The sequence below is a fragment of the Pyxicephalus adspersus genome, chromosome 1, assembly GCF_032062135.1.
Source record: "Pyxicephalus adspersus chromosome 1, UCB_Pads_2.0, whole genome shotgun sequence".
Lineage (NCBI taxonomy): Eukaryota > Metazoa > Chordata > Amphibia > Anura > Pyxicephalidae > Pyxicephalus > Pyxicephalus adspersus.
Window position 1 is genome coordinate 122,463,620 of NC_092858.1, and position 13,723 is coordinate 122,477,342.

The following is a 13,723-nucleotide window of genomic DNA, read 5'->3' on the forward strand; positions in this document are numbered from 1 at the left end:
CATCAAAGAACACAGAATCAGATGACAAGTCATGATCGTATTTGTCAGGATTAAACTGAAACAATTATTGTACTCCAAAAAGACAGTGATATTCCATTACTGACCATCACATTTAATGTTTAATGTTAGAATGTTTTATATGCAATCTGGTAATGATTTACAAATTGCTTTTAATGCTTCTCAATGTCCCTTCATGCCATAATACTAATAAAATAGGACATTGCTATTGCCTAACCTAAATAGGTTCCTGTTATACATGTAAACTTGATAATTCAGGAGCCTATGTTTAATTACTGGAGGTACTAAGAGAAAGTGTTTTTATTCCTTTATTCCTGTATACTTGTATACTTTGCACCTCTAAGTTATAGGAGGTGTCATAATGTAAGTGGAGTTTCTTTGCCAACCCTTGGGATGTACTTTTACTTTAACTAAGCAGTATTATGAATTATGAATATGTAAAGTTCACTAAATCCAAGGTAACATCAGGTTGGGGTATAGTGCGGATTTTTCCCTATCCCTATTTTTCCCTATTCCCTAAAAAAAAAAAAAAAAAAAAAAGGTAACTTTTTGTTTCTCTTCTTAGACCAAAGTAGAATATGCATTGTCTCATGCTGGACAATTTTCAGTTATCTGTTTACTCTTAGAAATGAACTAAACTGAAAATAAAATAAAATCACACTTATCTTTTTTTATTCCTAAGAATTCCTAAGATCCCTTAATCCTGCTAGAGATGTCCTCGATTGGATACTTCACCGTAAAGGAATGCTCTGCTGAGGAAGCGCAGGGTGCCGCCATTTTCCCGCTTGTTCTGGGGACATAACCTGATCTTGCGCTCCGCAGGACTAACATAGAGTGACGTAACCTGCTCCAAAGAGAAAAACAGTGGCAGTCCCACTACGTATGTGTGAGATCGGCATATCTTTCTCCTCAGTGTAAGAAAATGCCCCTCCTGGGGCCAGCCCCCTGTGATGTGTGATGTAGGTATCCCAGGAGGCTCTGCGCTCCCTATCTGTCTTTATTGCTACAAAGGGGAGTACCTTCAATCTTTTTTTTGTTGGGTTGTTTACCCTTTTATGTAAAGCAAAACTTTTGGTAATAGGTCTGTTTTAAGACCTGCAGTCATTGCATTTGGCACTATTGCTGTTTAGGATAACATATGACCAAATTCTGAAAGTCACAGAGGTATCCAATTCCTGAAGATGTCACAATAACCCTTTCCTTTAGAAATCCCTACCTTTTACCATGCCTACCAATAAATGCAGCAACATGGTGCCATTCTGTTTAGTTTAGGCACAGAAATTTGCCTCTACCATAAAGTGGCAATCTGGTTTTGTTTTCCCCCCAGGTAAAATGGTTCTAGCCTTTCCCTAAGCAAATAATTTATTTTTCCTTTAAAAAAGGCGTTTCTATCAATAAACATCTGCTTATCCCCAGTTCTAAGTCTAGTCAGCCCAATGTTCTCTGGGTGGCAAAGATGAATGCAGAAAGCCTGTATGATTGAAATAAGCAAAATAAACAAAAATGAATGGGCATTTATAAAATTGTTTCAATTAAAAAACATCTCTGCTTATATCATGTATCTAAAACCATTAAAAAAGGAAAACGTTTTTTGTTTCATTAGGATAAAAAAATTGTAACCCACTAGATAAGTCAGTTGTCTTTACCATTATTGGAATAGTAAAATGTGACACATCAATATAATATCTGAATCCACTGCTTCTATACAGTCGGGAGGACTTTTTGTAAGTGTAAAATAACCTTTACACTAGGGAGCTAGGGCTTGCTAATACTTGACTTATATTACAACCACACAGCTAAATCCATAACATTTAACTAGCATACCCTTCCTAAATTTTGTTGCTTTTTTTATAGCCCACAGAAGGTGCTCCATAACCTATAGAGATGATGTAGTCTCAAAAATACAGTTAAAAGAAATGGCAAAAAAAGTTGAGGAAGGCAACTGAACCTTTATAGTCTGCAGCAAATGAGAAATAAATCTGTGGAGAAATCTGACAGGTCTATAAATCGCCCACACTGTGTACCCTGGACAAGTGGCTTATGAACTTGTCCATGAAGGGAAAAGATTGCCCCCCAGGTCCCCCTGTAATGGATAAGTTGTAATTCATAACCAGTCATCTACAATAGAATGCAGCCAGCCAGCAGTAAATAAGAGATGCAGGCACACAATGTGGGGGTGGGTAATACAGGGCTAGGTTAACTTTCCCAAGTCATTCCACAAAATAAACAAACAGCAATAGAAAGGACCGTCAAGTATAGAGATATAAAAAATTCCACTCGGCTACAGCCTATTATCAAGAGTGCCTGCTGAATTCTAGTAATTGTCTGATTTTAAAATAGAGCAGCTGATGTATTGCAACTACAGGATTGGAAAAAGTAGGTGCATTGCTGCAATTTTCTGACCAGCACTAGAAAATAATAAGGTGGATCCAGCTGGTTTTTAAATATAACCTAGATGATTGTTAATTAATGCCAATGAAATAGTTTATTTTTTTCTCAGAGATTTTCTTTTAATACTTGGAGTTTGATATTTACATAGATTATCGCCATAAACAGGTTGTACATATCTTCTTACAAAATACATTTAAATAACAAAGTTAGCATGATACACAGTAGCATGTCTGTAATCTTCACGGAAACTGTGGGTTGTCATTGGCATCCTTACAATTGACCGTAGAGTTGCTTGATTTTCAAAGTTTGCAGTTTCATTGGTTTAATTTTAAAACATTTTGTGATACCATTGGAACCATTTCTTGTAAAGGTAATTTTATTGCATGTTTGTTTCATTTTTCATTTATTTACATTGAATATTTTCATTAAACAAATCTACAATTGTCAGTTTACTAAATCCAGCATTCTTTTGACCAAAGCCTGCATTGTCTTCTTGCAGTGTGAAGTTGTTGTTGTTTGCTTTGCCCTTAAAGTGTATGTTAAGACAAAACTTTTTTGTGCTTACATTACATTAGAGCTATACCCTCTGTCCTTGTTAGGTTGAATTCACCTCTCTGTTTGTCCTGGTCACCATTATCACCAAAACAGAAAGTTAGGGGAAATCCAAAATTTCACAGCTGTTCCACAAACAATCTTCCAATGAGTACCTCTGTTTCGGAGACAACTTAGTTTAGGGAGAATTTTCCACACTTCCTAACATGACTTCTCAAAAACATGCAGGTAGGTTAATTGGCTTCCCCTAAAAATTGGTCCTCGAATGTGTTAATGACATATACCAATTAGATTGTGAGCCCCTTCGGGGGGATTGTTGGTGCCATAACTATGGACGTTTCAAAAATCACTTCCTAATATGTCAGCGTTCTATAAATACAAGGTAATGCCTATAATAATTATTAATAAATAGGCAACACAAAGTAACAGGATAGGGGATTTAACCCTTCTCTACACCATCCAAAACTAGAAAAAAGTTTGGTAATACATACACTTTAAAGTGCATAATTTATAAGACGCTCTTTCAACTTTTTAGGCTTTTTTCTTTTTCTTCATCATAGCAGACTAGGAAGTAACAGCAATCTAATCAACTAATTTACAGAATGTTACACTGTAGCATCAATGAATCAGAAGGTAGCCTTTGTAAAACTGATTGTAAAGGAGTAAAAAGAAGAAAACAAAACTCGTTTTAGATCTTCCAGAAAATGAAAAGTACATAAAAGAAATGAAAAAACAACACTGTAGTCTTTGAATACAATCCATCCATTACTGTAAATCAGAGGAACTGTCTGACATATATCTTTTCGCTAAAATGCTTTATCATACATTCTTTTTTTGTGACGTTTGGTAAAAGATGAATAAAGGGACACAAAATCACTTCTTTATTAATGAAATTGAAGCTATAACTAAAAATAACACCTTTAAAGCTGAAGCATTAAAATGAATAGAAGCTCTGCTGTCAGGAATGAACAAAACTCAGAGTAATACAGCGTATGCTTGTGGCCATTGTATCTCTCATCACATTGGTTAAAGTTGGGTAAAATATAGATTATTATTATTAATAGTGAATGTGTCAGTTTTCACTTCATGGACTATGATTGAGGGAACATTTTGACATTTTAAAGTTGGCCAACCACATTTGTCATAAAAATGAATATAGCCATTGATTGACACTTAATTAGTCAGCACCATATTTAGAGTTGTTACTGCCAGACTTACTCATCATTACCTCTAAAAATTCTAATTCTTGTGACATAGAAAAATATATTTTTTTAGAAGCTGGCAGCAAGCTGGATTACATACCATTTAGCTATTATGCTGTGTATTATCATCACCATTTTGAGGGAACAGATTGTCCAATTTCAAATGATATAAAACGTATGTAATATATTTGTAAATGTTGTGTAACTTAAAGCCTAATTCTATCATAATTTTTTTTCTTCAATTAAAATGATGCCCAGCATCATTCTACCCAATTCCTGTAAGCCAGAGTAATAAAAACCTGCTCCATGGAGGTGTGTCATCAAGCCTCATTGGGCTCCTTGGTAGTGCAAGGAATGGAACTACAAAATAAGCACTTAGCACCTGCCTACTAGTTGGATCCATACCAATAGTTCTGCATAACTGTTTTAATGATGATCCACATCTTCTTCAAGCCAATACTGATTTCTTGTAACTGTTTGGTTAAAGTATTATGAAATTATCACAGATACAGTACATGAATAACAGACAAAAATTGGACTTCCAGAGAGAGATAATAATTGAAAATTAATGCAGCTCTAAATTTAATAATTGATTATTGAATGCACCTTTTTCAATGCAAGCAGTCTAAATTAATTCTGCAGTCATCATCTTGCACTGTAAAACTGTGCTGAGACTTGGAAATGGATAAACAGCAGTGTGCTAACAGAGAATATGGTTATAGGAGAAGCCTATTGTTTTCAGACACCGAACGTTAGGAGCTAGGAAGAATGCAAGTAGCTGGCAACAGCTCTCATTTTTCCTGGGCAGCTAGGCATTAGGCAAAAGATAACAATTTCTTGTGTTCGAACATCTTCCAATCTAAACAATTCGGGGTTTGAGCCCTACTACTTTTGATAAAAATTAGATCTGTTTGCAAGGGCATTATGACATTCTGGTGTTGTGGCGGTATCTAAATATTTCTCTTCTTTTAGATTGCATTTATTTGTGATGCTAAGGCTCTGTTCATATTTATACATTGCAATAACATAAGCATTCTTAATTGCCACAATACGCTAATGTGAACAGATTTTAACTGTATTACTGATGCTTGTAGCCCTTTACATATGAACTGGTGAACAAAAGAATGGTTGCTCACAATGATCAATTAGGATTCAGCTTTAAACTCAATGGAAAAGAAACATAGAATCTGGCTGGCTCTCAGTAACAGAATATATGCAGGACGATACGAGGAACCTTTTGACTCTCAAAATCATTGGGAGCTGCACAGGTATCAGTTTATGTAGCGTTTGTCACATCAGCCTTTACCTATAACTAAATCATTAGAAGTAAGATTTCTGTTGATAGAATAAGATTATTTTGCTGGGAATATACTAAATGATTTCCATTTTATTGTGGTAAATGTGTGTTTAATCGGATCTGTATGTGTGTGATTTTGTCCTTTTGTATGCAGCAGGCATTTTATGTATATGATATAAGGCTCTACATCATTCAAGAATAGCTGGAAAATGCTTTGTTACCTTTCTTTGAACTTTGATGCATTATTTTTTGAAACTATGCCACTGGCACAAGTAATAACCTAATGTATTTTTAATTATTGTTCCAGTTCCACAAAAAGTATAGGAAAAAGAAAGCTCTCATCAGTGTTAAAACAATAACTTCCTTCCAGAATGTACTTTAAGGTCAGCCTGTCATTTTATAATTAGTTGTTTCAAAATGCCTAATGAGATTTCAATGCAGTCCTGCAATGCAATCTAATTTTCCAAGCCATATCAATGAGATTTGGGAGTTGAAGAGCAGCAAATAAAATTTCAATATGAGACTGTTACTTTTACAGAATCAACTGGAAACCACAGTACAAGACCCATCAATGGAATAAAGATTACTTTAAGCACTACTAGCTTTTTATGCATTAGTTTTACAAATAAAGTATGCATAACACTCTATATAAAAGTTGGTGTCCATATGAGAGAAGAATCATCTTTAATTCTAGTCTCTTTGGAAGCTTCCAGTTTTTTTGGAACCCTTAAATCTTCTAAATCCCGGACCTATATATCAATTCATTTCTGCCAGTTTGCCACTTAAGAACAAAGATACATTTGACACAGATTAACTAAACAAATATATTTCATTTAATTCCCTTTCAATGGATTATTTAATGGTCTCAAACATGAGTAGAATAGGAATGCACTATTTTTATGGCAGTGGCTACAGATTTTGACAATAAACCTAAACCTTCTTAATGTTCTGCATCTGATATAAGTTTACAATCCACCTTATATGCAGATCATCAAAATCCTATTGACTGACAGATTTGAAGAATTGCCCATAAACAGATAAAATGTAAGAAATTTACGTAAGGTGTCTAAAATGAATACAGATGTATTAGCCGTCATATATTAACTCCTATAATAAACCACCTTCCTAAAGGAAAAGTATCCAGTGCCTTTGTGCATCCAAACTTACAATATTGCTAGTGTTGGCTACTGAGGCCATGTTACTGTTGAAAGACAGCTGTAAGTATATATATGTTATCACTTAAACCAACCGCCTCATTGGGGATCCTTTGCATATAGAGTCATTTAAGTCAACGAGGGCACAAACTGCAGCCATGGCCAATACTCGGGAGAATTAAATTATTAGTATAGTATACTTACTTTACTTCCAGAGTTGGTGTTTCCCCCAGTGTTAAACATGTATGTGTGGAAGAGGGTGTAAAGAGGTGGGGGTAGCTACAAGCATAGCTAGTAAAAATGCACAGCTGTCCTTTAAATATTGTGGATTGGATTTTTTTCTTGTTTTTTTTGTATTTTTTACTGTAGATAATTTACTAAGGAATAGTAAGTTCACTTAGCCTAGCAAGCTTGTTTTTACTTTAACCAGTCATGTACAGGGGAATAAAAAAAATTATCTTTAAGAATGGACGCTTTCCTGGGCTCGGTGACCAATCTACTTCTTTAGGAAACACCCCTGAGTATCCAGGATATTCATAGGTAACACAATAATGCAGATTGGCAATATTCATTGTTTGGATATATTTGTTGTATGTTGTAAATGGAACACTTTCCTTCTGAAATTTAACATATCCAAAAAAAACAATGTGATGATTATTATATGAGCAGTAAAAAATGAAATTCTTAATAAAATAATTAAAAAAAAAATCAAAATTAATACCAAATTATCCTAGGCATATTTCATGTTGAAACCTGTTCAATTTACTTTTTTGACTGGTAAAGAAGTTTTTGACTAAAACAACTTTTGATACTTAGATAGCAGGATTGTCTTGGATCTACCTATTCATAAACTACCAAAAAAAATCCAGTTAAAGATTATCTGGTGGGGTATATAAAAAATTATGGCAGCAGTTTATTTATGCCTGCCCTTTGCTGAGAATTTGTATATGGCTGTTTTTGGTAATATTATTAAAAAATCAAACTTAGTTTGAAAGAGTTGATTTCTGTAATTTTTGTTAAATGTATTTTATGCATATACTCTATAAAACAGGGAGATAATGTATTCTTAATGGCATTTAAACCTGATTTTATTACACTGCAGGGAATCAAGTTCTTTTGGAAAGTAAGTGAATAAGTGTGCTACAAAGTAATAGGATGCTGTCTGCCAGTTGCATTACCCTGCATGTGTCATGTGAAGAGCAGGAATCTGATGTTATGTGCATATGCTAATTGCTGTCATTTAAAGGTAGAGAAGCAATTTGGCTGGGATGAAAACTCCTCCTGTGATACAACTTGTTTACTGCCCGGTAAGAGCTAGCACCAATACGGCTTCTACAATCGCAGCCAGCAGCAATTAAAGACAAAAGAACACACACTTTTGTACATGCTTTTTTTTTTTAAATTCTTTGAAAAATGTAATTCTTTTACCCATTCAGTTGAAAATATTGTTGAGCAGGTGCTGTAAAGGTAACTTAAGTCCTTGCATGTTGGCTTGAATATGATAAAGAGAAAGATTTAGTTTGAAGATTTTACTTTCTTATCTGTAGCTTTGGAAGTAGCAGTGCATTGTCCTGCAGTGCACTCAGCAGACCATGACTGCTTGGTCATGAACACAGGCAAAAGCAAATTGATCCCTGGTCCCTCTGGTCAATGCTATAATGAGACCTAAGTCATTTCTAGCAAGCTCAAGATGGACAATTAATGTTGTTGGTCAAGTTCTTGGTTCGTGCAGCCTGCAGTTTAAACTTTTGTCATGAGATTTAAAAATGACTTTTTTATCGGTGCCCCAGCTGTGTCAACAAACTATTAAATGTTCAGTAAGGCAAGGAAGATATAAAGCCTGCTGTGATTCTATACACAGACAGTTTCAAACAGGTAGACTCATTGGAGTTGATTTACTAAAGGAGAACAGACTGTTTACCTAGCAAACTGAAGGATATTTATTGTAAAATGTTAAACCTCATTCACTTTAAATATCCAATCAAATTAAAAAAAAAGTTAGTTATTAGGCTAAATCAACCACTCCATTAGCAAATAAATTTCTGTTGATACCACTAAATGGAAATGATTAGGATAGCGTGGTAGAATCTGGGCAAAGAGAAGCTGTAAAAATCTGCTGATAGCTAATGAAACATTGAACATTTTACTGTGCATATTATGTGCTATAACATAACGAAATTAAAGCTAAGGTAAACTTCCAATTTAAATCAACTTTCAAGATGCATCAAAACTACTCAAAATCTTACCGTTTTTTAAGAAAGCATCCACAGCCTAACTAGAAAAGCCTGTGTTCTACCAGCATGCTGCAGAGAGATGTGATTTTTCTTTGCGTGGAAGCAGTGGTCCCTCTTCTAAGGTTTGACATGCCCATTGCTGAGTCAGAGCTAAAAAGATCCAATCAGAAGGAACCTTAACCTTTTTTGATGGAGAGCTCCAGTAAGACCACTGCTTCCACACAAAACTCAATGGTCCTTCTCGCCAGTATTTTGGCAGGAGACACGCCCTTTTTACTCATGCCCTGGTTGCTTACAAAGCAGAATACATTGTATGAGTTTCAACACAATTTTTTGATGTATTTGAACCAGAGCATTTTATTATATGTACATCCAATGTCTTCAGAATTTCATTAGTTGATCAAATATTTTTTTGCTTTAAGAGCAACTTAACATTTAATTCAGGTGGTTTGGACTAGCTTTTGAAAATCTGTTCCAGGTACAAATCAAAACTGGGCTATATATATTCAGTGTTATAGGGTAGAAAGTGATTTCTTCCAATGCACAGAAGGCTTCCTCTACAGTTATATTGTTCAAAAACAGCCATTTGTTTTTTAAAAAAAAATTACATCTTACAAAAACAAAAACCTATAAAAATTATATCATTTTCAAGTACTCTAATTCATGTATGATAAGTCACTTTTTTTACTTATTTGTAAATGTCACCAGTACCTTTTTTTCCATAAAGTATATATTTATGTATTTGTTTTAGATTTAGTTGTCCTTTACATTGTTTTATCTATTAATCAACAGTTTACATGTAGGATGCCTATATGTAACTTTTAGGTATTGTGTTTTCATTTTTACATATATCTAAATAATGGACCTAATGCAATCAGCAACAAAAATTGTCTTTGCTTTTGGAAAACGCAATCTATGAACCAGTTTATGACATTACCAATGAAACATGTTATGTTTATATATAAAAGGAATAATATATAAACCTCCATGCTATAGTCAGAGACTTTATATTTAGCACTTTGGAATTAAGGACAATAATATGGAAAGATAATATTGCTATAGGCCAAAACATTTTACATGTATGACACGCTGTTCCTTTAAAACCATGTAATGCACCAAGAGTAAGCACATCCTGAAATCCATACCATAGAAACGCACTGACCTAAAATATATATGTGGCATGTAATAAGTTCGGCCCCGCTTGCTTTGCCAATCACTCCCTGTTATTCACTTTCACAATAATGGGACTGCAAATCACCATATAAGAAACTGCATTTTCTTCAGCGAGCACTTGACAGGAGGGTAAAAAGTCACATTTTCAAGTCATAAATTGTAGACATGGTGAGAGAGAACTAAATAGCTTCTTGGAAAGAATATAATATCAAAGATCAAATAAAGTAGTTAAAATACAGTTAAACTGGATGTTGGTATACTGCATACAACAAACTGTCTCTTGTAATACGCATTTTTTGTTTCAGAGTAGTCCAACATGTTTGGAAATGGATTCATGTATTCCATTGTGCAACTTTTCAGTCTAAAGGGGTTGTTGCAGTTTTGCTCACTTTAAATGGCATCAAGTTGGTCCTCTGTTTTACTTTGTACATGATTATTGTCCTCCTCTTTAATGTCAGTTAGGACTACTATCCGAATATATCCACGCTTTGGAACGAAGATACTTTGCATGGGGATATACAGTATGCCAGCGAAGAACTTTGGCCTGTCACAGCATTTATACCCTCTGGGTGTTCGCTGCGTATACTCCAGACACTATCGTGTAACCTATAAAGAAGAAAACAAAAACAGTCTAAATAACAATTCATTGTTAAATAAATAAATACCATTCAACATCAAATGATAGACATTAACTATTCATTTTATTGTTACCAATAATGTGATCAATTTCAATCGAATATTTCTACAGGTATTCAATGTACCAACCACTTGTTAAATACTAAATCAATTAAATTATCATTTTCTGAAATAGATCTAACTGAAAAATAAATTGTGACACAAAGTTGTTTACATTTGACACAATAACCAATCATCTGAGAAAACTGCCTTGCCCGATCAATTTTTTGATTCTGCCTAAAAAGTGATTGTTACTATAACTGTATTGCTTGATTTATCTGATTCAACATTTTTGTCTAATTGGTTGAAACTGTAACATGGGTATGGCTAGCTTAAGAGAAGCCATTACCAATGTGTGAAGCCTGTTTATTATTGACAATATCACATATTTGAACTTAACACTGGATTATTAAAATTTACCAGTGGCCAGAATATGGGGATATATGAATTTAGATTTGTTTGACAAACTGTAAATGAACTTTGAAAAAGTCCTTCCGTACCTGTGTAGCTATAAGTGCTGTAAACCAATTAATCCTCAAAATTCACAGAAGAACTATTGAAGTTATCAGCAGCTTTGCTCATTGTGCCCATCCATCTCAGCTTTTGCTCCATGTTTAAGATCGAGCATTAATAGCTGCAAGGAGGAGGAAAGGGAGCTAAGTTGTCTTAGACAAGGACTTCACTGTTTGTGATGTGAATTTCGAAGCGTAATAGCTTCACTGTGCTTGCAGGTTATCTACGACTTTGTAAGAATATTTGAAACTGTGAATATCCATTGCTTGACTGCGCATTGATTACCCATTTCTTATTTTGTAAATGTTTTTATCTTTATTAAACCTTTGTGTTACAATAACTCTCTGTTCCAGCGGCGCTCCCCACTAAACCATTTCGGTGTCCTGTGCATGTCTGCCTCATGGAGCTGCCAAGTGCAGCACTGACTCCTGTCCCCTAGTTAGCGTGCAGGACTTCCTGGTCTCACATGTCTGTGGGCAGTCTTGCTCACACTGACACAGCACAGGGAGGAGGAGCTCCTTAAAGGGACAGAGGCTATTTAGTCGTAGCAGTAATGGAGGCTGCTGCTGTGACTTTGCACCAGCTACCCTGCTACTCTTTGTTGTGCCTCTTGCTATTCCTAATATGACCTGTGCCTGGACTCTGACTAAACCTGCTTGCCGCCTGCCCTGACCCATGCCTGGACTCTGATTATGCCAGCTTCCCGTCTGCCCTGACCAAGCTTGTAGCTGCCTGTCCAGACTTGTGCCTGGAATATACTCCTTTGATCTGCCATCTGTCTCCAAACCGAGGCCCCTCCAGCTTTCCTCCTCCGTAAGGGTGACCCCAAGGGTCGCAACCTGGTGACCCCCATTAGCAAAGAGTAAGGTGGCTTCCAGGCTACTGGCCCATGAAGCGAGGTGCCCTGGTGAAGACTTGGTGTCACTTAGACTCTGCGTCTTGTGTGATCCCATGGTACCTGCCTGCGGAGATCCTTACACATTGCTTACATAAATACATAACATAACTGGCATAGTTATTATTAGATTGGGGGAAGACTGGAATTACCTGTGACAGTAAGGACTCATTCATTTGTGTGCACCCAGAATGTGCCCTGCTTCTTTTATCCTTTTTTTGTATGTAGTCTAATAAGTGCCAACTCATTATATGATGGCGTATAGTAGGACTTAGCCAAGATAGCTGCCAGATCATGAAAGCTGTCATTATCTGGCAGTATGATAGGCTAAGCCTTGCTATACCTTATTATACCTCTCATTGACAGGTATAGTAGGGCTCAGCCAGTTTAGCTAACCTGGATCTCGGGATAAATCATCAGCTCTGCCAATGTACCTACACAAAACCAAGTGCCTTTCAATCTGATGAACCTACTTTTCCTCCATTTTCCTGTTCTGTAAATTTCATAGACATTCACAGATCACTCTTCACAGATATATGAAAAGCAATTTTCTGTCATCTTTATCTATGTATTTTTGGAAAATCAAAGTAAAACAGGCATTTGCGTATCACATGATTTGAATAATTTAAATATATTTTGAACAATTTATTAATATCCGCTCAAGTATGGATGCCATATAAAGGAAGATGGGTCTCTGAATTTGTACAATAAATAGGAAAAGCATAGCAAAAAGAGCCACAACCAGCCCGGTGGCCCTTAGTGTTTTACATGGTTTAACAATAACCAGAAAACCTGAACAGTTGAAAAGAGAGTTCATTTCGGGACTCCACTACTGCAGTTGTCAGCACAGAATTTAAAATGGATCCAAGATTCATCTCTTCCTTGTAATTTCCTTACATCAAACACATTGGAGGTGACTGCGTCTAGAAAGCAAATCATTGCTGTGTGTAGCTCAAATGTGCATGCTGCAGGCAATATTTCTAAGTTTTCAACAGAATTGGGCTAATTTGAAGAGCTACTGGCTACTTTATTGCTAACAAATGAACAAAAATTCTTTCCATAAATCTTTAGAGACAATAGTACAGTTAACATCTTGTTTTTTTATACAAGCAATCAGTGTCCTGCCTCGCACAAGCTAAAAGATGTCTTATTGATTAAAAAAGACTCATCTCAGCATTATTTAAATTATAGCTGGTAACATAACCTCAGTATAACATTTGGAAAAACAAAAACTCCTATTCACCGGTTTTAGGAATATGAATTTAGGATAAAAAAATTAGAAACTGTATGGGATCACGCCTTTTTTGTTATTTATATATGTCAATAATGGGGATGAATGAAGACTCAAATCATGTCTCACTGACCCCCAATATTGGTAAGAGACAACCAATCATTCTTTTTTTTATATGCTATGGGCTTGTTCATACAAATATGTAGTGCAGATACAGCTTACAATTTTACCTGCTTTGTGTCTTTTACACCCCATAGATGTTGGTTGTCCTGCACAGATACTGGTTAGGTGTAAGAATCAGAAACACATCGTTTTGATTGTACTTGCCCCTCACAAGAGCCTTCAAAATGCCTTTCCTACATTTAAGAACCTTTTGCAAAACATATAG

General features: G+C 35.4%; 1 protein-coding gene across 1 annotated transcript in view; it reads right to left on the reverse strand.

Moving 5' to 3' along the window:
* Positions 1–2,512: 2,512 nt before the first annotated feature.
* The window catches only part of TAFA3 (TAFA chemokine like family member 3), a 235,029-nt gene continuing 223,818 nt past the window's right edge, over positions 2,513–13,723 (reverse strand). Inside the window, exon 5 of the mRNA XM_072425852.1 lies at positions 2,513–10,627. Within this exon, the coding sequence (XP_072281953.1) occupies positions 10,616–10,627 (12 nt within the window). The 3' untranslated portion in view covers positions 2,513–10,615. The remainder of the gene's footprint in view (positions 10,628–13,723) is intronic.